The following is a 27,450-nucleotide window of genomic DNA, read 5'->3' as shown; positions in this document are numbered from 1 at the left end:
TTGGCCTCTAGAGAATGATGCCTCACGATGATACGATATCGGCACCATTGCACTTAGTTAAGTCATTCCCACCATGCTTAGTTCGTGAAGGGGTTCAAGAATAGCCTCACAATGATATGATATCGGCCATCCTTGTTGCCTACACTCACCTCATCATATGTTTATGGATTCCTCCTGGATGTAAGCACATACTTTGAACTTCCCCATGATAGGGTGAAGCCGGTGTAGGAGTCACAAACGATTGGAGCCCACCACGGTGGAAGGCCTACGAAGAGATGTTCAGAACATCTCTCGCTTATCAACTTAATATTCGTTTGGTTGAGGGTTTTAGGTCTCATCACATATAAACATACATTTTAATCTTATTAAAACAATTTGGTCCTATTACAACTATTGGTCCATTTGATTATTTTTAGTTGTATATAATACTCCCACTATGCTTATAAAACGGTTTTTAAAGCAAAAGTATATGATACTACTAACATAAGGTTTGCATTCATTGATGGACTATATAGTTGCCTTAGGGCCTTAGGATGATTATGAACCTTTGATTAGATCCAACACGAGCCTAGTGTTGAATCTCGGTCTAGGGATGGTGATTGATTTTAGTTACGCGTTTAATCACATTAAGGCGTGTTGTCTTATTGGGCGTTGGACCCGCTACTCCATTTCATGCATATCAAATAAAACAAGAAAAGGAGTACTTTAAAGTAAAGAAGAGTTTATGCTCTTTTACAACATTTGAATAATACAAATTACAACCAAAATCTAATCTACACATTCCCATGGTTCAAACAAATTTGAAACGGCCTCTCACATAGCTCAATTATCGTAGGCTTAGGTTCATAATCACCCTTTAATTAATTAACGCTTTAACTAATTAAACTTGAATGCAACATTTTCATTTGGTTTTTGTATCCATAGAATTGATTTAAATGGAGCTAAATGAAATGAAAATCCAATTCTCATTTAAAGAGACAAAACAATTTTGTTCTCAACTTAATTTGGGCCAAAATGCAATAACCTCAACTTTTGGGCTATATTGCAAAAACATAAACTTTTGGGGTCACTTTGTAAAAACACAAAAGTCCACTACTTCATGTAATTACAACTAGAACCCAAAAATTTCAACAAATACAAAAACTTCATTAAAGGAGCAAAACAATTTGTCCTTTAGCGTTTTTGGACCTAAACGTAAAAACGTAAACTTTTGGGCCAAAGTACAAATACACAAAAGTATCAAAACTTTATGTAATTGCATAAAAGCCCCAAAAGTACTCCCATTGAGGGAGTGGCCAGTTTTGGAGAGGTGAAAGGAGTGATGTGTGTGTTGATTGGTAAGTTTGACATAAAGCAAGCAAGTGGTGCAAGTGGCGTGTGTGAAAGGGAATTAATCCTTACACACCCACCAATAATTCCATCACCTTTCTAAACAAATATCTAATACATTTAAGCATATGAAAAACATAAAACATAAACTTTATGAAATAAATCAAAACTTTGAATCAAAACACCAAACTTTTTGTTCTTGGCAAAAATGTCAAGAACAATGAAGAACACTCATGAAAAACTCAAAAAATTTCCATGAACATTTTTCACCCAAAGCCATCCCAAAACCACTCAAACTTAAGGGAAATAACATATAACCAAACTAGGGTACATAGGGGTTCCAAAAGTTACTTGAAAACACTTTTAACAAGTCAAACATGAACCCAAAAATCCACCCTTTGGATTTGACTGAATTTTCCCAAAAACATGGCACCAAATTTTAGCTCCAATATTCATGCTCATATGAACTACATCTACAACATTTGAGATGGCAAATTTTCCAACAAAATTTACATTCAAAGAAACAAGCATAAAGCTTGTAACATATTACAACAGTTAAATCAAAACTATGAACTACAAAACCCAAAAGGATTCACCAACTACTAGACCTAGGCTCTGATACCACTTGAAGGAAATTATGTGAAAAACATGTTCATTTAAGCAACATCTATAGCATGCAATTAACAATTAAAAGGCGGAATCATGCTTGTATGCACTTAAAAACAAAACATTAACCATGAAATTCAAAGCCTAGTAGATTGGTGAACCTTGACTCAACTTAAAACAACATTTGTTAGTTGAGAAATTATACCTTTGTAGATTCCTCTTTGCATAAACAAAGGCTAATCACCCAAAGAGAGGGCCTTCATTCCTTGCATCTTAGATATATGGATTTGGATGGATGAAATGGATTTGGATGGATGAAATGGTTCTCCAAGGTTAGATTGGAGAAGAAATGAGTGACCTTGGAGTAGTAGGATTGCTAGCTAAACCCTCCAAGGAGGCCGGCCACTTTAAAGAGAAAGGAGAGATTATGTTCTCATCCTTTCCCCAAAAGAAAAACCCCCTAAATGAATTTTGGCTATAAAGTCATATTTATACCTTAATTCATTGGAGTGGCAAACTTGTAAATAAGTCCAAAACACACTCCATCTCTAAATGGCTGGCCTTAGGGTATTATTGGGCTAATTGGGCCTTTGTGAATCATTATTCATTAAGTTGTCATACAACTTAAGTTAATGGGCTTGACGTTCGAAGCCCATTGGGCCTTAAGGTCCAAAACTATCCCGAGGTCTTTAACGAACTTATTCGTTTGATTAATTAACATATTAATTAATCCTTGCCATAAATAATTAAACCATTTAATTATTCTTACTCATCTCCATTGTTTCTTCAATCTCCACCTTACATGGTGTACAATCCACTAGGTTCCTTTTAGCGAGGCAATGGGTGATTAAAACCATTTCAAATCGATTGTGAATTGAAACTTACTTTCAATTCTCCCTTTAGTGAATATACACGTTTAGGGCTTCGACAAACCATGAGTGACACCTAGCAGCATATCATGGTTACCCAAGCTAATCAGAAGAGGTGGAGAACCTATTCAGTTTAGGATTACAAATGCAATACGGTCTTTCTCTAATACAATACTCTTGACCACATTGTTTGGTTTGATAGTTTATTCATGTCTACTATCCAATGTGATTCGTGTGCTTATATGATTACCTTGAATGTGATTTGGAACGACTTCCTAAATCTCATTCATACTCTGGCTAGAGATTCTTAATCATATCATAGAGTATTCTCCCCCAAACGGTTTGAAGGTTAGAGATCCCTTGTTGCGCATTCACTTGCCTCCATGGCTAAGTGGCTTAACCCCAACGATGCCGTGGACACCCGCGGATGGGGTGACTTTGACATAATCAAAGATCAAGTACCTAACCACAAGACAACTATGATGCCTCAGGTCAAAGGACTACTTTGCATTATCCCAACCATGAGTTCTCATGTGACATGAGTATGAGAACTCCTCGTTGATCGTGTTCAGTGGACTCATTCGTTATTGAGCACCTACATGCTTGTCTTGGTGTCAATCACACCAATGACTCGAGACTAGTCACTCTTAATGGACTGATCTTAATGGACTGCCAATGCCCAATTGGCAATCCTATGATCAGGAACGTTTAGGATATGTATACGAAAGAGAATGGTCTCATTAATCTAACTTGTTTAAATTACATTCTCCTAATTACATATTTCTTGGACTTATCGTTTAAGCATATAACATTTATATGAGACGGCTTAAAACAATAATATTTGCCCTTGACATTAAACTAGATTAGTTTAACATGTGAAATGTCCGTAAAGTATCATCATATGATTGGTTTTAGGGCACATTTCCAACATTTGCATTCGTTGCCACTGAAATCATATTAAGTGATGATATTGAGCCCCGCTCCGTTGATGAATGCAAACAGAGACAAGATTGGCCTAAGTGGAAAGATGCAATCCAGGCAGAATTAAATTCCTTGGAAAGGCGAAATGTTTTTGGACCGGCAGTCCAAACACCGCCTGATGTAAATCCCATGGGTTACAAATGGGTATTCACAAAAAAAACGCAATGAGAAAAATGAGATTGCAAGATACAAAGCTCGACTCGTTGCACAAGGCTTTTCACAAAGACCTAGAATTGATTATGAGGAGACATATTCTCCTGTAATGGACGCAATTACGTTCCGTTACTTAATAAGTTTAGTGGTTTCAGAAAAGCTTGACATGCGACTTATGGATGTCATCATTGCGTATCTATATGGAAAATTAGATACTGACATATACATGAAGGTCCCAGAAGGACTTAAGTTGCCTGAAGCAACTAACAAACCACAAGGTATGCTCTCGATCAAATTAAGGCGATCATTGTATGGGCTGAAACAATCTAGACGAATGTGGTATAATTGTCTTAGTGAATATTTGATCAAAGAAGGATATATCAACAATGTCATTTGCCCTTGTGTGTTCATTAAGAAATCCAATTATGGATTTGCTATAGTGGCAGTATATGTTGATGATATGAACCTAGTTGGAACTCCTAAAGAGCTCAATAAAACTATTGAATATCTGAAAAGCGAATTCGAAATGAAAGACCTTGGGAAAACAAAATATTGTCTCAACCTGCAGATCGAGCACTGTGTTAATGGAATTTTGGTCCACCAATCAGCTTACATTGAAAAAATTCTGAAGCAATTTGGCATGGACAAGGCTTATCCACTCAGCATACCAATGGTCGTTCATTCTTTGGACATTAAGAAAGATCCATTCCGTCCAAAAGAAGATGATGAAACAGCCCTTGGTCCATAAGTACCATATATGAGTGCAATAGGTGCTTTATTGTATTTAGCACAATGCACTAGACCAGATATAGCTTTTTCAGTTAATTTGTTAGCAAGATATAGCTCTGCTCCAACAATTAGTCATTAGAAAAGAGTCAAAGATGTTTTGCGATACCTTCGTGGGACAGCAGACATGGGTCTCTTATACTTAGAGAAATCCACAAATGACCAAATCCTTGTTGGATATGCAGATGCTGGTTTCCTCTCTGATCTGCATAAAGTTCGCTCACAAACTGGATATGTGTTCAAGAATGGAGTTACAGCAATCTCATGGCGCTCAACAAAGCAAACATTAGTTGCTACATCTTCAAATCACTCAAAAATACTTGTTTTACATGAAGTAAGTCGTGAATGGTTAAGATCAATGATCCATCATATCCAGAATTCATGTGGTCTACCTTCGAAGATAGACAATCTAATTGTCATCCATGAAGATAATGCAGCCTGTGTTGCCCAAATGAAGGAAGGATTCATTAATGGCGATAAGACTAAACACATATCTCCAAAGTTTTTCAATGCATATGAACTTGAGAAGGCTAAAGTTATTGAAGTCAGACAAATCCGTTCCAATGAAAATCTGGCAGACCTGATCACCAAGTCTCTACCAAAGTGCACATTTCAAAAGTTAGTGCAGAGTATCGGATTACGTCGACTTACCTATCAGCTAAATTTGAAGAATGCGGAATCAAGGGGAGATAAATATCAGGGGGAGCATTCATGATACATGCTTGTTGTACTCTTTTTCCTTCGACTAGGATTTTTCCCAGTGGGTTTTTCCTATCAAGGTTTTAACGAGGCAACATAAGCATACTTAACACCAAGGAAGAAAATATCGGTAATATCGGAAATATCGGTAGTCCGAAAACACGGAAATATCGACGGAAATATCGGTAAAATATCGATATCGATAAAAATTACATGGAAACCACGGAAATTGTAAGAAAAACTTGGAAATTTTTATTGACACTTTGTAGGATGTTTATTTAGTCAATTATCTATTAGTTTATCACAAAAAATTGGAAGGAAATGCATTGCATGATGGATTTAACATTATCAAGTTGATTATATAGCGATCTGACAAATATTGTGAGTGTAGAAAATATGTAGTAATTAATGAAAGAAGTCTAAACACACCATAATCATTTATATATAATGAATTAGTACAATATTTTACACTTTAGTACCACATAGAGTTCCTATGAGGTTCAAATTTTTCACTATCTTCATCATCTTTATGTGTAGAATGAGTGTATTGTGAAGAGTAGTTATCAAATGATAAATCCCCAAAATAGTTTTGCATGTAATTGTTAATATGCCACCCATATGGATCCGAGATTGGTTGAGGTTGTCCATAAGAAAAATCATTTGAAGATTGAGGCTGGGATTGTTTCCATGAGTCGCTCGATTCCATCCCAACAGGAATGGGATATGAAGGGTAGGGAAATGGTTGGTTATGAGTATAACCATAGTTACTACTTCCCAATCCAACAGAGTCTGAAGTTCTAGATAACGAGTCATCTTCTTGACTTGACAAAATCCCCTTGCCTCTTTCTCTGCGAGTATAGTCCTTCCCTATGGCACCAATTCCTGGTCCTGCCCGCCTACTGCCATGGTCATCATCCTGTGTTGCATGCGTGAAGTTTGCCTCACCAGTGAAGGGGCTCATATATCCGGGAGGTGGTGGTCCATAATAGTTTCCATATCCACCACCACTACCTCCAACTCCACTACCTCCAGCTCCACTATGTCCTTCATCATTCCCACCTCCGGTGGTAGGTGAGTCTCCTGATCTTGTACTAGAGCTATCATTAGTATGAGCACGATGTTGTGGTTGTGTAGGATTGGAAGAAGGTGGAATTCCAGTGTTTCTTGGTCTTGGGTGCAAAAGTTCTTCGAAAGAGTCAGAGCTGCTAGATCCCACCTCCTCCTCTAATACTCTTTCTACATTTATCCCTTCATTACGTGCTTCTTCAGCAACTCTGGGAGCTGGGTTGCCTTCATCATCATCTAAATGAAGAGGTCTAATTCATTGAAAAAGTTGGTTACCCTCTGTATCATCATCTTCACCAACAATATCAAACACATCTAGTGGGTCACCACGGTCGACATGATCGATTTCTGCTTCCTTATCTCGAATTTGAAGCTTCATGTTGTAGTAGCAATAAACTAATTTTTCCAAGCTACTATGAGCCAACTTATTTCTTTGCTTTGTGTGTATGAGTGCAAATGTGCTCCAATTTCTTTCACAAGCAGATGAGGAAGCTGTTTGTGATAATACTTTTATTGCTAACTTTCTCACAGTTGGTGCATCGGTCCCATACATGATCCACCATTCAGCTGCAATGAAAAATAATGTTGATAAGCCTAATAACTCCAACAAATTCTATTATAAACTTATAGTGAAATATGTTTATACTCACTAGGAGACATATTTGTTCGAGCAGCAACTGATGTTGGTTCTCCAAATGTTCTTCTTGCATCTTTAAACCATGTTAGCTGAATACAATAAATTGTGTTAGTTTAATCCAACAAATTTATAATTTGTTAGTTTAATCCAACAAAGTAATTATTATAAATTAAGTAATTGTGTACCTCATTTCCAAATTGGCCAACTGCTGGTGATGCAGGGTCTAATTTAGAGTATACATTATGTACAGCACGTATAAGGTCACCATCATCTCCAACACCGGGTCTGTATTGGTATCGGGGATTCAAATAATATGCTGTTCAAAGAAACACATACTCTAATAAGAGAAATAATACTTATGCAACTAAAGAAATGAATTGCAAATTATGACATAATTTATACCTGCTGCATTCAAATCGTGGTATAATGTTTTATACCATCGGTCTTCAATTATTTTTATGACCCACCTTGCACCATGTTTTCTTTCCAATTCATCCTTCACTACACGCATCAACTCATATACTGCCCCCATAGTAGGATACACTTCTGTGTCAACGATCCGTAAAACTTTGTAAAGAGGTTCAAACACTTGACACACATGTTCTGTTTGAGTCCAAAAAGCATGATCAAGCACTATACTTTCCACCATACGACCTGTATTTGAGCGGCTGAAATTGTGGTTGGCCCAATCGTCACTAGTGAATAGTTGCTTCAACCCTGCTTTCTTCTTGAGTAGGCTGTTTAATGCAATATAGTTGGTGGCGAATTGAGTGGTAGCTGGACGAATAATTTCTCCTCTGTAAAATTCACGCATCTTTGCCAACAACCAACCGTGATTGTAAATATAATTTGTGATCGTTCTAGCTCTTTTGACCACAGTAGCAACATTCTCTCTCTTCCCCATTGCCTCAAACATGAGATCAATACAATGTGCTGCACATGATGTCCAAAACACATTATGATGCTTCATTAACTTTTTTTCAGCTTTGACAAATGCAGAACCGTTGTCGGTCACGACTTGGACAACATTATGCTCTCCCACCTCCATGATTACATCCCTCAATAATTTGTAAATATACTTGTAATTCTTTATATGGTCTGAAGCATCAACAGACTTCAAAAAAATTATCTTTCCCTTGGAGTATACCATGAAGTTGATGATAGATAATCTGGTCGGGCCGGTCCATCCGTCACACATGATTGTGCAACCATTAGTTTCCCACTTTGACCTCAACTTGTTAACATAATCGCCAATGTCTTTATACTCCATATCCAAATATTTGTTTCTTATCTCATAGGGAGTGGGAGGTTGTACTCCAACACCGGCATGTTGACATCCCACTACCATATTTTTGAAATGATGTGATGATGCCTTCGCAGCAGGGACATTTTCATAGATAAAGAACTTGCTAATTAGACGCCCCATTCCCTCCTTCACATCACCTCCTTTGAAATAACTTCAAACACTCTTTTGACGTGCGTTGGATGACTTATATAAACTTGGGGCTATTGGTGGTGTTGGTTGTGATTCTCTAAGACTGCCTCCCCGTCTCATTTGTGCACCACCACTTGTCCCGGAACCTTGTCCCCTATTAGGAATTTTATGAAGGTGTTCTCTTTCCCATGCTGACTGTTTGGAGGCACGTAATGCTTGTTTCAAACTGCGTCGTTCTTCAGGTCCCATGTCATCATCACATTCGTCCTCATCGTCATCATCATCACTGTCAACCGCTTGGCCATAGACTTCTCCCCGTAGCCCAGCTCGAATATTTTCCATTCCCTGTGTTATCTTTTCCTTCTGCTGTTTTTTATTTTTTAATAATGTGCTGATGAATGCCTTCACTTCTGGGGGGACATTATCGCATCGTTGGACATTTTTTTATGGATCTAATCCACTAAGATGATACTTCAGTCGTGTCACTCCACCACTCTTCATTACCCGACCACAATATTTGCAAATTGTGCCATGTTTGTTTCCGTCTATTGGGTCTCCATGTTCCCAAGCTGGATCACGTTTACTGGACATCTTAAACGTACCTATATTTATTTTTCATGAAAATTAGACAATTATTTTTTGATAAAAATAAGAGAACCTAAATAATAAAGTTATTCTACAGAAGAATTAAATACAAAGTAAAGAAAATGATTGTAAAAATTTAAGTAATTATACAAATAATATGGAATAATAAAACCTAATATTAATGAATAATAATCCAATTTGATAATAATTCAATTTAATGAATAATAATCCAATTTGATAAAAAAAAAATCCTAATATAAAACATGGTGATGAATAATAATCCAATTTGATAATAATCCAATTTAATGAATAATCCACCAATTTGATAAAAAAAATAATCCTAATATAAAACATGGTGATGAATAATAATCCAATTTGATAATAATAATCCAATTTGATAATAATCCAATTTGATAATAATCCAATTTAATGAATAATCCACCAATTTGATAAAAAAAAAATCCTAATATAAAACATGGTGATGAATAATAATCCAATTTAATGAATAATAATCTAATTTGATAATAATCCAATTTAATGAATAATCCACCAATTTGATAAAAAAAATAATCCTAATATAAAACATGGTGATGAATAATAATCCAATTTAATGAATAATCCACCAATTTGATAAAAAAAAAAATCCTAATATAAAACATGGTGATGAATAATAATCCAATTTAATGAATAATCCACCAATTTGATAAAAAAAAATCCTAATATAAAACATGGTGATGAATAATAATCCAATTTGATAATAATAATCCAATTTGATAATAATCCAATTTAATGAATAATCCACCAATTTGATAAAAAAATAATCCTAATATAAAACATGGTGATGAATAATAATCCAATTTGATAATAATAATCCAATTTGATAATAATCCAATTTAATGAATAATCCACCAATTTGATAAAAAAAATAATCCTAATATAAAACATGGTGATTAATAATAATCCAATTTAATGAATAATAATCCAATTTGATAATAATCCAATTTAATGAATAATCCACCAATTTGATAAAAAAATTTCCTAATATAAAAGAATAATAATCCAATTTGATAATAAAAAAACCTAATATTAATGAATAATAATCCAATTTGATAATAAAAAATCTAATATTAAAGAATAATAATCCAATTTGATAATAAAAAAAACCTAATATTAATGAATAATAATCCAATTTGATAATAAAAAAATCTAATATTAAAGAATAATAATCCAATTTGATAATAAAAAAAACCTAATATTAATGAATAATAATCCAATTTGATAATGAAAATGGTAAGGGAAATAAAATAATAAATAATATTAAACATATTAAAATTATCCTAGGGAATAATTATACAACATTACTTAATTACTTAAAACAATTAACATTAACATTACTTAATTACTTACAAAAATTAACATGCAAGTATTAATTACTTAAAAAGATTAACATACGAGTCCACACAAATTTATTTGTTGTTGTATAAATTACAATAATATAAATTTAAGTTTGTAAACTTACCTTAAATATGGAAGCCTTTGTGTTCAAGCTTTGGAATGGATCTAGAATGACTTTGAAAATGGTAAGGAAAATAAAATAATAAATAACATTAAACATATTAAAATTATCCTAGGGAATAATTATACAACATTACTTAATTACTTAAAACAATTAACATTAACATTACTTAATTACTTACAAAAATTAACATGCAAGTATTAATTACTTAAAAAAATTAACATACGAGTCCACACAAATTTATTTGTTGTTGTATAAATTACAATAATATAAATTTAAGTTTGTAAACTTACCTTAAATATGGAAGCCTTTGTGTTCAAGTTTTGGAAAGAATCTGGAATGGTTTTGAAAATGGTATGGGAAGAAGAAGAAACGAAATTTCTGTGAATGCTTCTGATACTCCACTGGGTGAAAGAATGTAAGTATATAACAGACATTGACACTGTTTTGCATGTGAAAGACTCTTACTGACTGTCACACGATTTCATTATGAAAGCAGTATTATTTGTTGTCCATGTTCTGAAATTGCAAAAAGTTATTTGGATCATTGGATCAGAGAGCTAGACATAGGCTTGGAATGATTTGGTTTTGAATAATTTGGAGCATCGGATGCTTTTTTTTTCTTACACGCCACCACTCAGACAGTAAAAAAGAGTGAAGAACTCACACTCCACCACACACACACTTCGAGACCCCCCACACCACACCACACACGCACACCACACACGTACACCACACACGGAGCTCAGTCTCTCTCTCGATCATTCATTTCCCACTACCATATTCTCGAATCCTCTCAATCTCTCTCTTCTCTCTTCTCTCTCTCTGAGGTCTGAGCCTTCGTTCTCACTGAGAACTTCTCAGTCTTCTCCCTCCCTTCCCCCTTCTCCAGTTCTTCCACACACACACAGAGACATCATCTCTCGAATCTCGATCCATATCTCGATCCTCCTCGTCCGTGTCTCCGTGTCTCCCTCTGCTCCTCCCATCTCACCCGCCCTCAACCCAGCCGTCGACACCACTCGATAACCGCCTTCTAAACCACCTTGATCCATGGAGATCGACCGGAAATCATCGTAGTCCCAGCCGTCAACACCACTGAGGAGCACGACGTTGTCCCAGCCGTCTTGGATTCGTGAGGAAGACGATGTTCCCAGGCTCCTACTTCTCTTCTTCTCGGCTTTTACTTTAAATTTTTGTACAGATTTCAATTTTTCTGCATGTTGCACCTTTGTTGTACTGAAATCGATTTTAGGGATTTAGGAATTAGGGTTTCTATTTTTGTACAGATTGCGATTTTTCTGCATGTTGCTTGATTTTTGTACTGAAATCGATTTTAAGGATTTAGGAATTAGGGATTTAGTTCATTTGCTTTGAATTCGAATTTGGGGATTTAGGGATTCGGTTAATTTGCTCCGGCGTTCTTCTCGGCTTGTAAATTACAATTTTTGTACAGATTGCGATTTTTCTGCATGTTGATTTTTGTACTGAAATCGATTTTAGGGATTCCTGTATTGTAGATTCAGTTCATTTGCTTTGAATTAGAATTTGGGGATTTAGGGGTTCGGATTATTTGCTCCGGCTGTGTTCTCCGATGAGTCCATACCAAATATCGCGATAGTTTCGAAAATATCGCGATATTATCGATAATATCGATAATATCGCGATATTCTGCCGAAAACAAGTTGGATAGTTAATAAAATATCGGGGTCCAAAAAAAACGATAATATCGGCGATATTTCGCCGATATTATCGATATTTTCTTCACTGCTTAACACTATATCAACAATCCAGATAAAGTTGTACTCTTTTTCCTTTGCTTTGGTTTTTTCCCACTGGGTTTTTCTGAGCAAGGTTTTAACGAGGCAACTGATGTTGATATGTGGGCATCCAAGGGGAAGTGTTGTAGAAATTAGTGGTGAATACCCATTCAAAGGAATGAAGACCTTAGAATAGTGAATTAGTAGTGGAGGTATGATATTGTCAAAAGAAGCAATGATTCTCTCATTTGTATATCACGGGAGTTGCTCTATAAATAGAGCACTCCGTATGCTATTGAGATGTACATTACGAAAACACTGCAAAAGAAAGCAAGAGAAATAATATCAGTATCTCTCACTTCCTCTACAATACTTTTGTGTTATAGCTACTAAACTTATAATGTGATATTTTGCACCTGCTTCGCTCATGTCCTTAGAAAGGTTATCTCTCTAACTTTTGCCTATTTATAACAAATTTAATTTGTATGTTGTTAACATTTAATTTTGCATTAGTCAATTTTCAGTTTTTTTTTTCTCTTTTTGGTACACTAGTGGGCCTATAGGCACAAGGCCCAACCTAAAAAGGGACATTTCTAAGGCGTATAGACCTTTCATGCGAACAGAATCCAATAATTGTGAGCTGACAAGCGCGTGCGTAAAACCGGGTCTTCCAACCTCTCCCCCTTCACTGTTTAACAACACCAGCTCAAATCCTTTAAAAACATAGCCTTTCCTACCTCTTTATTCTCTTGCAGTTGCCATCGACGCATGGCAACATATATAATAAGGCCATTCACAATTGTAAAACATATAGTTGCCCTCATCAACAATAAATCAAACAACATATAGCATTATTCATCGATACGATAACACACTCAATATCAAAAGTGCAAAAGCTTTCAATAATAGGAGAGAAATTTAGTTTGATACATTACCAGAAAATAGTCATTGGTGCTGGTAATCAACACTGGTCGTACGATGTGAAGCTCGTGTTGATGCTTCCTCAGAAGAAACAGCTGCAAGTGGATGTGTTGTCATAAGGAAATTTTAAATTACACATTCACAACAATACAATCCCAACTTAATACAATCACTCCAAAACAAATATGGTTTAGTTACTTACATTGGTGGATAGCCCGCCTTGCAGCTCAAGGAGTTGCCTCCAAAAATCAGTGTCTCCATCCGTCCTAATATCCAACGGGGCAACCAGACTAACAAAGTAACAAAATCATAAAGGTTCATCATTGTATTCAATTACTCAAAAACTTTCATGCATAAATAAAAACTAAACTTTTAAGAGTAATTTACTCCTTGTCATTCTCCTTCACCATCTTGAAGTGAAAGAAATGTTCCACAGCATCAAGCAAGCACTTTTTGTCTATGGCTTTAAGTAAGGCAATTCTCTGCACAACATCCTCCAATGGCTCACCAACATGGAGTTTGGGCACTTGGTCACATTAAAGATCACCGTAGTATGATCTACCACTTTCCTATTCTATTTATGACCTTTCTTCGTCGTTGCCTTTGTGTACCTAACCTTATTTTGGTTCCCAAATGCTCGCCCACAAGTGTGAATATAACCACCTCATCATCGGTATAGGAACCATTGACATCTTCTTTTGCAATCCGGTACTGGTTCTCCAGCCAAAACAAATAGATTGGCACATACACTTAAGGGATTGTCCCAATCAACAATCCCTCGAACCACCTTCAAGGCCTCTTCCCCCACAACTTTCATAATCTCTTCCCTCACGATCCCTCGGGTTCCTCCCTTTTCCTTCATTTCTTGCTCCTCTTCATTCTCATCCTCACCCTCTGCTTGTTCCTCCCTTTCTTCCACATCATCTTTTTTATCACCATCTTTTTCACCATCATCTTCTACATCTTCATTCTCATGTACAACCTCTTCTTCTTCCTCTACAGGTTTTGTCTTAACTTCCATCCTTAAATACTCGACCAACTTGGTTAACTCTTCCAACTTCTTGAATGTTGTCGTCTCAGAAATGTCATTCTCATGGGCTAATCACACCACATATACCTTCAACTCCTCTATCTGCATTTTCAACTCATTGACATCATACATGTCAGAGTGAAGTTGTCCAGCATCAAAACATAATCATCATTAGTCCATGTCCAGTATACTTGGTTCCTCTCCACTTCCGTTAGGACAACCTCTCGAATCCTAACAATTTGCAAATTAACACCATTTATCAAAATTACATTTCTCACACATATTCATACTAAAATATTCACAAATATTTACAACATTTAAAAAATTCATAGACAGTGATACCTCTCAGCTCTCAATTATATATAACTTCAGTTGCTTCTTTTTTATCTTCCACCGAAAAAGCTGCGGGGTGGCTACCAAATATTTATTTAACAGTAACGTAATGACTTCTCCGGTTGGGGAATTTTTTTGTACGCCCACACCTGCACGTATTGCTCGATTAGTACTCAATCACAGTAATAAAACCAATAGTAGCAACAAAAGCAACACATATTTCATGAAAAGCATAGGTAAACCCTTTACAGCCCCACCCAAATTGTTGCCCCATCCATCTTGCTTCCCCTCCCTTCGTCTTCCTCCTCCTCATCTCCCTCACCCTCACCATCAACTCTTTCTCTACCTATCCTAGAAGTAGCGAAAGAGAGGTTGTCTTGAAGTTATTCAAAGAAAATGGCATTCATACAAAATTGTTGAGCCTATCCATATCTTCCATGAGATGGAGGTAGTCTAGATTCACAACAACATTACTCTTTGCCCCTAACACAGCCTCAACAAAGTATACCAAACACAACTTCAACACATCCTTCTCGTTCTTGCATTCTTTAAATGCATTTTCAATCTCCCTGCAAGTCATATATATCTTTTGCTGACTTTCTTGAAGGCGGTCTTGGCTTTACCTCTGTCCTTCTCTCTCTTACCCTTGCTACTCTCTCTTACAAACCCAAATTTCTCAAGAAAATACCCCCTCACAAGCTAATGCATTATGGCTTAACCTCTACATCATAGGATTTATCACATCGAATCTCAATAATGAGGCAAAAGTCTTTTGTGAACCGATTAAATTCACACTCTATTAAATAGGTTAGTTCCTCTAGGTCTTTGACTTCTTCATTAACGACTCTTCGAAGCGATAACTCGTGCACCAATTCGCCACTGAAGGCCAATTCATCAACATGCTCTAAATGGCCAAAGCAGGATGTTTGTGCCTCATTAAACTTCTCACTCATTACTCCTAGTCAAGGTTCTAAAAGACACTAAGCGCTAGTCAGGTGGTGGGCTGAGGCCTAGCGCCTAGGCGGCTAGGCGGCTAAGCGGGACCTAGGTGGGCGCCTAGGCAGACTATGTGGATTTAAGTAAATCTATTATATTTCGTGTAAATAAATGTCTGTTTATACTTAAAATATATATAACTCAATCATAAACTACAAAATAGAATCACACACACACACACACACACACACACACACACACATATATATATATATATATATATATATTATGAAGTATTGGAACATAATGAAAACATGGGGAACAAGCATATAATGTACGCTAACTTAAGTATTCAACAAGTCTCTTACAATTTATTAAAAAAAATAAAATGCAAAATAAAAATTATCTATTTTCTGTCTAAGTAAGTCGCAACCTAGGCGAGTTTGGGCGGGCTAGGCAAACACCTCAACAGGTCTAGGCACCATTTCTTAATTTTCAAACGCCTACGCATTAATCGGGGCGGTGGTCAGCCGCCTAGGGCTGCATTTTTAGAACAGTGCTCCTAGCACATAGGAGGCTTGGGATAGGTTGTTAATACTTCCCATATACAAATACTCTTCTTTTGTTGCTAGTTGAACCCCATGAGTTGCCAGCTCGTGTACATATAACAATACAAACATTCAACATAACCAAATTCAACAAAATTTACCCTTACACAACCAAAGTTAACAAAATATACCCTTAAACAACCTGTCAACAAGTTTTCATAACTATACATCTACCGTGAACAAAGCATCATGGCTTAAGTAATATCCAGTTAATTCATAAGATTAAAGAATTTTTCATCAAGACAAATCAATCTCAACTCAACATATAACTCAAATAAAACAAAAATGAACGACATAACGCTTATACACATCCTGTTAACAACACTTCATAAACCCACATCCACCCAAATTTCATAAAATTTTCACATATATCCACCAATTTCAAATAATTTCATCAACAAACATGCATTATTAACCTTAAACACTAAATTAATTAATCAAATTTAACGGAAATAGCATTTATTCTAGCGTTTCAAATTTCCAAACTCACCAATTTGAAATTGACTCTGGGGAATGAAGATTTTCATCAACACAAATCAATCTCAACTTAACAATATAACAACAAAACAAAACTGAACGACTTAGCCCCTATACACAACCCGTTAACAACACTTCAAAACCCAATACCGCAGCCAAATTTCCCAAAAAATCCACATATGTCCACCAATTTAAACTAATTTCATCAATGAACATGCATAATTAACCTTAAACACTATTTCTAGAGTGGGTGCATTTTTGCTCACCCACATTAACTATGGTGTATACTCACCACACATCTCTAAGACTGCCATGTGTCCTCTTACTTGACCCTGATTAAAATTTTCATTTATTATTAATATTTTAGGGTGCATTTTTTCTCACCCACATTAACTGTGATGTATGCTCACCACACACCTCTAAGACAGCCATGTGTCCTCTTACTTGACCATGATTAAAATTTTCATTTATTATTAATATTTTATTATTATAATTATGTAATCGTCATTTTAGCATTTACCTTTTAATTTTTAATTAATATTTTTATCTCAACAGTTTCATCCCTATCATCCTCCTTCCTCCCATCCCTCGTTGTCCCTCCGCCACATCGACATTGTTCCACCTTCCCTCAGCCCCAAAACAAAGAATAAAAAAAAAACAAAATTGAGGGAAGGTTTGCCCACCAAGCCCCAAATAATGTCGTGGAGGTGGGAGAGAGGCATGATTCGTGGCGGTTCTCGAACATGATGACAGAGGAGATGGTAAGTGGTGTGTGGGCCCACCCACCAGACGATGTGCTATATGTGGAGCCGTCGCTTCCAGGGCCTTTAATTTCCTTCTCTCTGTACAACTTGATCATGATGGCTCCAAGCAGAGCCGTCGTTGGTGAAGATGCAATAAACAACAATGGAGAAGAAAGAGGGGACACTGAAAAAAGGGAGCAAGAGAGATGAAGGGTTGGTCGACGCCTAGGGGATAGGCGGTTGCTTTGGTGACTGTTGAGTTTTTTTTATTTATGTTTAGTTTTTAATTTTTGAATTTTTTTAAAAATAAATTACAAAAGTTAACTATAGTTGAGTGGGATGACACATGGCAGCCTAGAAAGTGTAGTGAGAGCATACACTACATTTAATGTGGGTAAGCAAAAATGCACCCTTTCTAAAGCTCCATTTTCCAAACTCACCAAATTTGAAAATGACTTTGGGGAATGAAGTATGACGTCGAGTATTGTGCAAGGACTCTGAACATGACCCAAAGGAAGCAAGGACCACATATTTTCTGTCATACCGACTGGAAAAATTTGAACCAACTTCGCCTGAGTTTTTAACATGCTGTGGGGAGTCCAGTGAGTTTCAAATGTCGAGCGGTTGTTGGGGAGAATGAGAGTTTAAGATGAAAAGAATTAACTTTTTTTTTTTGGGTCTTATTTTGGATTAAAGACGGGTCATTTATGACTCGGTTTCACTCTAAACTTGTTATAATTGATTTGTCTTCTGCCGTTCAGATAGGGTCTAATGGACCGTGTTAGGTGTGAACTTGGTCTTGGGCCCGAAATGCTAGGACTGTTGGAAACAAAGTAGGGGAGTGTTATCCACACACCCCTTTTTACTTCTTACACACGCTTTGTTAATTTCTGTCATTTGATATTTTTTAATTCAATCAATCCGACGATTGCAAATTAAGAGGGTGTGTGGGAAATAAAATAGGATGTGGATAGCACACCCCTTTTAGTGAATGCGTGAAAAGTTGAGAATTAGAATCATTTTCATTTCCATCCAAGGTAGGCAAAGTAAATCCTACAAATGGTTAGCTAATTAAAACGAAAATTACCGATTTGAATTTATATTTACCGAACGATGGGACCAAAGATTGGAAAAAGAAAGAACAGTGGAAAACTAGATTGCAAAATTAAAATTAAAAACACAGCTTTTTGCACTCTATTCAAAAGGCAAATCTCAGATCCATCATATCATATCATAGGGCACCAACCATGCAGTAAATTTTCTAATTAGTCTGCTATATATTATGTCAGCTAGACTGCTCCACACTTGGAACAACTGTGGACTGGAGGTTCGATTTATGGGGCGGCCCGGCCGCCGGCTTTAAGGACTTGTGCCTTTCCTCCCCCGACTGAGAAGGTAATTTCTCCGGGCGGATACGACTTTCATCCAATTCTTGTTCTGGCTTCCTCTTCGTCTTCTTCTTCGTCAATGCACCGTCTCCAACCCGTGTGTCGTCTGCGGAACTGCTTGAACTTCCCTTGAGCTTCTCTTGTTTAAGTCTGTCAAAGCTAGGACCGTTTATTGGACCAGGTACCCCCAAGGCTGCTGTTGTACCAGATATCGGCTTGTTTGTCGGGCTCTGACTGTTTTGTTCAGTTGCCATCCTCTCTTGCATTAATAGTTGCTGGGTAATTGACCTCTCAACTCGAATAGTCTCTTCTGTTCGTGGTGTCAACATCTTTTTCCTCCTAATTTTCTCCTGCTCCTGAAGAAAAAAATTTGGCAAACAAATGGTCGAGATAAATACCTAATTCCATCAAAGTTATATCAGTTGATGCATGGAATTGAAACCCATATGCAAGATACATTACAATAAAGAATATAACCCAGCAGACTGATGTTAATTCCAAAATTGGCTCATAAAAAATCTGGACCATAAGTTGAGAGAGTGTGCAACTTTACGCACTTTATTTCGGCTGTATCGCTCCCTCCGTCTCTCTTTTGACCTACAAATTGCGCGTTTGATCCCATGATTGTCCATGAAACCATTAGGCCACAATGCCGCTAACTGAATCACATAAGACTAAATAAGTCAGGAAATATCCACAAAACAACTGACGTCCAAGCAACAACAATAGAATACAATCAATAAAACTAAATGAATTTAGGGAACTTTAACGAAAAGCACCTGTTACTGTTTACTTTAACGAAAAACCACATTTTTACACTAAAAAGTCAATCATGGTACTATTCACTTTACTCTTTATTTTGTCCTTATCATTAAAACTCAAAGTTTTCAAGCCCTTTTCATTAGTTTTCCTATGAATTTAAGTGATTACAAAATCTTCATAAAAGTAGATTTTGAGAAACATGCCATCACTGGTTAAAGGTTCCTTTGAAGGACTCATTGAAGGCATATATGATCCAAGTGGAAACGCCAAAACACACCATTAAGAAGCATCAAATCCTAGTCCTAGTATTTCTCATCATGTCACATATCACAAAACAGGGGGATAAAACCAGAAAAGGTGAAGTACCTCGGCATACAGCTTTCTTATTTGCGGACCTGCATCTTCATCCAGCCCCTAGAACCAAGAAATATATACCAAGGAATAAGACGACAAAAAATGAAGTTATCTGCAATATCAAGGAACAAAATTTCCAATACGAATTTGAAAGCTTGAGTTAGTACGTCAACATAAAGGTCATAGAGGTCACAAATCTTGTCCTCCAATGCAGCATCCATGCTAAATTTTCTTTTTGAAAGCTCTTTTGTTCCAGAAGCAGTTTCTTGAAAATCATCTGATGCTCCAGCTTGTTGTTCCAATGCCTGAGAAAAACACAGTTTGCATTTTGCATTAGATCCATGCACAAAGGTTATTCTAATTACTTATTTGACATACAAAAAAGGTTATTCTTATTACTGTGATGTGATACCATTATGATAAGAGGGTGGGGGAGAGGCGAATTAAAAACACTTTATTCAGCATCTTCTCACAGCGAAACAAATAGGAAATACCTTCCACATAAGGCAGTACTTAAAACACGAGTTACTGAAAATCCACTTTCATTTTTCACTAAGTTAGTTAAGTACCAATGAAGAAAGGATGAGAGCAAGTAATGTAGGATGACTTTGGTCAAAAGCAATAAAGACAAATGAGCAACGAGCCAATGAAAGTAAGCTGGGGAATGCAGGTTAAACACAACGAATGTAGAGAAGAGAATTGAGCAGCAAGACAGAATGTCATCTGAACTAGCACAACAAATGCCCCCCTGAACAAGGGGAACACTAACTGAACCAATGTCCATAATGTTTTAAAAGGCGAAGGCTAAGCCAAGGCATTTCAGGGATAGCCCCACCTGGGCGAAAGCCTTGAGGGGTGAGGAAATAGCCTCATGGGACCTAAAATTATTAATATATATTATACATATAAAATATAATCAACAACAGAGTTGAAATCAAACATTATACAAGAATAATCAACAATCAAATAAAAAATTTCTTAACCGTAGGTGAGAAACCCTAACCTTAAAAAAAAAAAAAAAAAGCCTAAGCTGCACGCCTCAGGCGCGCCTCGACCATGTCTAGGCAAGTTTAAGCCTACTGCCGCTGGGCAGAGGCATTTTCATACCGCCCCGCCTCCACAGCCGCCTAGGCGCGCCTCAAGGCTCTTTTTTTAGAACACTGAGTGAAAGACATGATGACCACTTTTAGCAAGAAAAAAATTCCAGACATGACTTCATACCATCCAGACACCAATATATCTTTTAACAATGATCATAGTCAATAGGTTATTCCAATACTTTTACCCAGGAAAAGAACACAGCGTATTAAACACCATACCGCAGCAAGGACCTGCAACACATACCTTGGATTCCAAGGATGGGGCCTTTATCTTAATCATATCTATAACTTCCTTCTTTACATGTTGAAACCTCTCATCTTTCTCCTTTTTTGCTGAAATACCCATACTAATCATGACCTTTAAGTTTCTCTGCAGGAAAAACACATTGCACAAGCATAAATAGCAAATCAATTTTCTTCATAAACAAGAAGCCAAGATACTTAATAGCTAAAAGAAATAAAAACAACTGCACACTCATTAAGAGCAGCATTACTGTGTATATGTCATATCTTGTTCAGATTATTCATCCATAGCGAGCACAAGAACATCACTTATATAAAAAGAAACAATTACCTCTTAAACAGTTACTAAAAAATTATCCATTTTTTTATTTTTTATTTTTACTGTTATTGTCGTTAGATTTCCTTTTGTAACAGAAACTAATTTATGGCGACCTTATAAATTATCCAAATCCTCAAATGATAAAAGAGCCAATGCTCAACGATAATGGAACTACACATAACCTAGAATTCATGATAGTGATGCTGGCTTCTGGAATCATCACTAAAGTAATAACTAGGTATGGATGGTTCATATGTTTATCAAACTACAGCGTTTTTCTCACTAAGTTCCAGAACAATATGCAAACATAACTTTTGAGTTCAGGTCCTGCACGTGAAATGACCTATAGTTGACAATGGGAAAATTAACGAACAAGTATTGGAGAGCCAATGTTTTCTTCAAAACAAACTGTAATACCTTTAATGTTCTGAGCTGTATTAAGTGACCAAGAATACTCATAAGCCGGTTAAGTAACTCTTTTGTTATTTTCCCATGGCTAGCCTGCTGCAACAAAAAGAGCATTTATAATTAAATTTATTACAGGTTTCAAGTTGAGATGCATGTATGTATTGAATATTATGAATACAACAATTCAAATAAAGCACAACACCACAGAGTTAAACAGTTACAGTCAAAATAGCTAGTTTGAATACCGCTAGTCTAGCAACTTTAGCAAGTTTCATCTTTAGTTCTCTAGGTAATCTCCTTTTAATTGCTTGGGATGAATTATCTCCCTCTTGATTATCCGCAGCAGGTGGCCTAGCTGCAAGTGCACACAGAATAAAAGATTACTGAAGCAGCTTCCTCAAATCATCATCAAAAAAGAATAGAGAGAGAGAACTGGAACAAATCCAATGTATCACTTAGAACAAATAATCAGACAAAAATGTCAGAGAAATAATAAAACTTACATTCAGCTACCATCTTCTCTAGCTCCCTAATAGCCTTTTCAAGCATTGAACTTTTTGACTTTATACTAGAGCCATCCTTTTTGTGCACATGTGAAGGTTTCTGCAGAATGTTAATGTTTGAAATCAAAATTACCATCATTGAGAACAAAAGTACAAATTAAGATATATGCACATGATGATCCATTAGGAACAAAGACGACCTTTAAGGATATTCTCAAATTTCTGATACCTTCAACAAACAAGACTATAATGTTCAGTGTTTGTATACATATGAGTACAAACAAGAACTGGACTGGGGGTACATGGAAGATGATGAAGCCTTGAGTACAAGCAAGCCAACATGAGGCTAGTACAAGCAATTTTTTACCTAACACATCTACACTGTCTAAAGAAGCTAATAAACCAGAAAGTCCATGCCATGCCTGATTGGAAACAAACTCAAATCTTAAAGAATGATTGGAGTATTTTTTTTTTTTTTTGAAAAGAAACGAAAGAATTTTATAAAACGAAAGAATTACAAAAAAGAAAAAATAAACCACGTGGAAAAGATATCCACCTGGAGCTAGAAGAGAACTAGCAAGGACCCCTAAAGAAAACTAATTGAACAGAGGAAAAGCTAGACCAAATCAAATAACTGTTGCTAACAAATCCCTAAAAATAGAAGAGAAATTGTAATCTCTAAACTCCACTGAAACCGAAGCCCAAAGGGCTGCCCAGTGTTTTACTCTATCCCAAAGGTCCTCCACCCCCACTCCCTTGTAATCCTCAAAGACTCTTTTATTACGCTCCAACCAAATGTTCCAGAAGAGGGCCATCAACAGAGATCCCCACAAAGTTTTGGCTTTCCTCCCTTTCCCTAGGCCTTCGAACTTAATGCTTAGAAGCTCAAAACATCCCTTTGGGGTGACCCATCTTGCTCCGGCTTCCTTAAGCAATTTCCACCAGAGTTGAATGCTATACGGACAATGGAGGAAAATATGGTTGACGCTTTCCTCCCCAGATTTGCACAAAGTGCACCAATGGGGGGAGAAGCAAGCAAAAGGCATTCGTCTTTGGATTTGATCACAAGTATTAACCTTCCCGAGCGCCACTAGCCACACAAGGATTTTGACTTTTGGAGGCACTTTTGCTTTCCATATCTGAGCGAAAGGGGGAAATTGATGCATAACATCATTGTTGCAAAGGAAAGAGTTATAAGATTTGCAAGTGAACTGGCCAGAACCTTCTAAATTCCATCTTCTCCTGTCTTCTCTAGAATGGCACAGCCGTACGGACTCCACCTTCTGCAGTAAACCAGCCACCTCTTCAATCTCCGACTCTCTTAGGTTTCTCCTAAACTCTAAATTCCAGCTGACCGGCTGTAAAGAAGAAGCTATCAAATTGGAAATACTTTGGTTTTTTGTCCTTGATAAAGAAAATATTCTAGGGAATTGCTCCTTCAACGGACCGCCCTCCAACCAACCATCCTCCCAGAATCTCAGCCTCTCTCCGTTACCAACCACGAATTTGCATGAGTGAAGAAAGGGAGGGTAACCATCCGAGATGTCAGTCCAGGGACACCTGCTCGAGCCTCGACTCGGACAATTAGCATCCCAACCATTTGCCACTTCACAAGTACACCTTTTCGAAGACTTTTGCGATTTGCAAAAGACAATAACGGCAATTAACCTTATTGTTACTTGGTTTAATGAATATTCACTCCAAAGGAGGTTCATAACAAGTAATCAACAACAAAAGCACTAAACAAACACCCTTAACCTTCTTTGCACGGACACACTCATCCAAGTGCCTAGACTCCACTCCAGTTTCCTTTAGCTCCTCTTAGATTTTTGTCTTTCTCTACGTCTACTTGTGTACTCATATGACACCCACCCCTTGACATCTTCTAGCACATTTTATGATGTATACCAAATTACCAATACAATAACAAGAAAAACATTAGTGCATAATAATACTCACAATTGTTGGAAGAGAGTACTTTCCATCTGAGAGATTAAGGTCCGGAATCTCACGAATCCCATTTTTATGTCTGGCCCGAACCGATGATTCCAGCTCATCAACATTACTTGATGCTCTCCCAGATTGGTGTTTGGTTTGTGCATAAGCACTTTTGTCATGGTATCTCTGATATGAACCATCACATGATCCACCAGCATCTTTAAATTTGTTACTTGAGTCCTTGGACAACAGGACTCCTGCCTTCTGCTTATCTATATCCTTCACATCCGCTTGCAGTACAAGAGCATCTCCGTCTGACACTTTCATAAAAGAAGGGTCCATTACTGTTTTGGATTCAGTAGACTTCCTTGTTGATGAAGGTCCAGAAACATGCAACTGATTCTGAAATTTCACATCTGCACGGTGTTCAGTGGTTCCAGTAATGGTTTGAGTAGGAGTAGATGAATTCTTCACAAGTGTTGGTGTAATCTTTGCTGGTGCTGTCTTACCAACTTTTGTGTGTTTATTTGGCACATGAATGTCATCATTTTCCCCAGGTCCTTTAGCCTCTTTTCTTCGCCTTTTTTTTGGTTGTTGGTTAGGTAATGCAGCAGGTACATTACTAATAAAAGGAAAAAAATGTCAAAAATTAATTAATTAAAACACAACAATGTCAAAAACCTATGTATGAAACTCAAAATAATTTCATTCCTTAGGCAAACTCAATTCCTCTATTGATGTAAGTGAACCCAAAAAATATCTTCCCATGTCCACTTTTTTTTAACACAGGACAAATAGAAACTGCTGATACACTGTTCAGCCAGGGAACGGACAGAATAGTACCTATAGGATAACTATAGCCTGTAATTACAAGTAGATCAGTTTCCTCAAATAGTATCTATGTATCATTTTACCATCACGTTTATGAGCTACTAAACATAAGGCTTGTTGTATTCCAGACTGCAATAGGCCATAAATTATGCAACGAAATGGGTGAATAATATTTAAGGTCTTGTATGTATAGACCACGCAACTAAGATAAATAAAATTACGTATATAGCTAAGTACACACAAACATAATCAGGTGAGGATTAAAAGAAATTCACATGCGCTCCAGCGTTCCCCTGTTTACAAAGAATCCATCATGTTTTATGGCTGAATTATCAACTTCAAAATATTCATCCTGCACAACACATAATGAAGGAACATTATCAAAGAAATAAATATAAAAATAATGTTAGTTCAACAAGTAAAATGGCACCAATTAAATCCGCACGATGGCCAACACATATTGAAAAGGAAAAAACAAAAGATTAATTGGATAGAGATACCAACCAACTCAGCATCATCAATAAAAGAGTCTTCGGTATCATACTGATCGTCATCAGGAACATCATTTGGACCTTCATCATCACTACTATCTTTACCCTGAGATATATTTAAATGGAATTGTAACAACACATTTTTATGTAACACAAGAAGAAATGTTTGATAGCAAGAACCAAAAATTGACATTATTTATGAATAAACAAATAACAATACCATATATAGGCGTTCAATCTTCTCAATAACAGCGCTAAAACGATTTGGCGCAGCTTCATCTTTCCCTTCATCTTTTGCTTCATCTCCAGATGGTTGTTGGACCTGAAACAACTGTGAAGCACAATTAAGAAAAAGAAACCATCATACTATGTGGTCCAAAGCACCTCCTTGTCCAAGAAACGGCATGTTCAGGGGTACAAATGCAGATTGTGCATATCTTTTATAAACCAAATCGCTATCAACACTCCACCGTCCCATTAAAATCTGATAGATATTCATGATACGAACTTAAATCCATCGAAATAAGATGCAGTGAAAGTAAGCATCTTAGTTTCGTAAAAATGCATTCATGGAATGCAACAACGGAACCTACATTCCCAACCCATATTAGACTAGTCATAATCTCATAGACTTCGAAAACAAGCTACAAGTTTCTCAGTGACTAAAGCAGCAACTAAGCATCCACAAAACAACGGAACAGAAGTTACAACTCCTAAAAACAAAACTAGAACGAGTAAGTCGTTCATGCAATAATCCTCAAACAATTTTCACAATTGCCAAACGATCAGGTTACATAAACTGCATGTAACGAGCAAATCACAATTAACAAACAGAAAATTAACACAAAACCCAATCACCCAGCAAAGCAAACACAATGTGCAATTGACAAAAGTTACTGTCTTTTCAATTAGGGCGCCTCACCGGAGCTATCCGAGACTCGAGAGCAGGATGAGCGTTGACAGGAGGAGGTTCCGGCGCCGAGGTCGAGGGCCCACCATTGACCTTGTTCGTGTCCTTCATGAGCTTCCTCCACGAGACTATGGTGGTCTCGCCGGGCCGGAGATCCACCGTGAACATTTGCCGGTCACCGGCTTTCACAAACTTGGACGAAGGCCTGGAGGATTCGCCGCCGCCGCCGCCCTTCTCTTCCTCCATTGGGGTGGCGAAAGCCGGTCGAGAATTCTAGGGCAGAATTGGGATCGAGAATTTGGAGAAATTAAGATGGGAGAAACATTGGGGACTAGGTAAGCCCTAGAGAGAGAAAATTGACTCTAGAGAGAGAAAGAGACGGGAATTGGGCGGGATAGAGAAAGAGAGGAAATCTTTTTGGGGTCGGATTTTAACTGAATTTTCTCTACTGGATCTTGGGAAATTTTTCTGGGTTAGCTTTTTTTCGTTGCGAGAAAAGGAAAGAAAGAGGGAGGGAAGAGGATCCGACGGGTGTGATGCTGTACACCGGATCCGAACCCGGCTCGGACATACTATGAACTCTGATCTGCGTCTGTAGATTGCCAAGTTTTACATTTATTTTTGCAGCATCTGATCCGTTGGATCGGTTTCGTTCGGTTATCAAAAGACAAATCGCATCCGTTAAATCCCAGATGTGTTGTAATGATATATATGTATGTGTACTTATTTGGAAT

The 27,450-nt window shown here is 36.9% G+C and overlaps 2 protein-coding genes across 5 annotated transcripts; both read right to left on the bottom strand.

Annotated features, from left to right (window-relative positions):
* Positions 1-5,838: 5,838 nt before the first annotated feature.
* Positions 5,839-7,883, bottom strand: LOC126632117 (uncharacterized). Its single transcript, XM_050302354.1, has 4 exons — positions 7,528-7,883; positions 7,311-7,441; positions 7,139-7,214; positions 5,839-7,055 (listed from the first exon to the last, which is right to left on the bottom strand). Exons 1-4 carry the CDS (start codon positions 7,772-7,774, stop codon positions 6,745-6,747), a joined length of 765 nt encoding a protein of 254 aa, XP_050158311.1. The 5' UTR covers positions 7,775-7,883; the 3' UTR covers positions 5,839-6,744.
* A 10,751-nt stretch (positions 7,884-18,634) lies between these two features.
* LOC126632116 (ubinuclein-1) lies at positions 18,635-27,288 on the bottom strand. 4 transcript variants are annotated; one of them, XM_050302353.1, is made up of 14 exons: positions 26,729-27,288; positions 26,027-26,137; positions 25,820-25,912; positions 25,591-25,667; positions 24,994-25,106; positions 24,506-24,900; positions 22,547-22,646; positions 22,289-22,398; positions 22,053-22,139; positions 21,318-21,443; positions 20,141-20,278; positions 19,986-20,033; positions 19,415-19,516; positions 18,635-19,213 (listed from the first exon to the last, which is right to left on the bottom strand). In XM_050302353.1, exons 1-14 carry the CDS (start codon positions 26,960-26,962, stop codon positions 18,755-18,757), a joined length of 2,193 nt encoding a protein of 730 aa, XP_050158310.1. In that variant the 5' UTR covers positions 26,963-27,288; the 3' UTR covers positions 18,635-18,754. The 4 variants fall into 4 exon arrangements, with proteins under 4 accessions (XP_050158310.1, XP_050158306.1, XP_050158307.1 ...); XM_050302349.1 differs by having other exon boundaries at positions 24,506-25,106; XM_050302350.1 differs by having other exon boundaries at positions 22,053-22,136; positions 24,506-25,106.
* Between the last annotated feature and the right edge of the window lie 162 nt (positions 27,289-27,450).

The sequence above is a fragment of the Malus sylvestris genome, chromosome 8 (assembly GCF_916048215.2).
Source record: "Malus sylvestris chromosome 8, drMalSylv7.2, whole genome shotgun sequence".
Lineage (NCBI taxonomy): Eukaryota > Viridiplantae > Streptophyta > Magnoliopsida > Rosales > Rosaceae > Malus > Malus sylvestris.
This window is presented reverse-complemented; position numbering and strand designations above follow the sequence as displayed.

What these genes read in the sequence shown, in the direction of transcription:
- LOC126632116 (XM_050302349.1), bottom strand. Translation starts at nt 26,962, where the DNA reads ATGGAGGAAGAGAAGGGCGGCGGCGGCGGCGAATCCTCCAGGCCTTCG. An exon ending in CTAAAGTTGCTAGACTAGCG is followed by an intron (nt 22,140 to 22,288) that starts GTATTCAAACTA and finishes TTTTTGTTGCAG; the next exon opens with CAGGCTAGCCATGGGAAAAT. An exon ending in TCTATGACCTTTATGTTGAC is followed by an intron (nt 20,034 to 20,140) that starts GTACTAACTCAA and finishes TCTTGGTTCTAG; the next exon opens with GGGCTGGATGAAGATGCAGG.
- LOC126632117 (XM_050302354.1), bottom strand. Translation starts at nt 7,774, where the DNA reads ATGGTGGAAAGTATAGTGCTTGATCATGCTTTTTGGACTCAAACAGAA. An exon ending in TTGGCCAATTTGGAAATGAG is followed by an intron (nt 7,215 to 7,310) that starts GTACACAATTAC and finishes TATTGTATTCAG; the next exon opens with CTAACATGGTTTAAAGATGC. An exon ending in TCGAACAAATATGTCTCCTA is followed by an intron (nt 7,056 to 7,138) that starts GTGAGTATAAAC and finishes TTTTCATTGCAG; the next exon opens with CTGAATGGTGGATCATGTAT.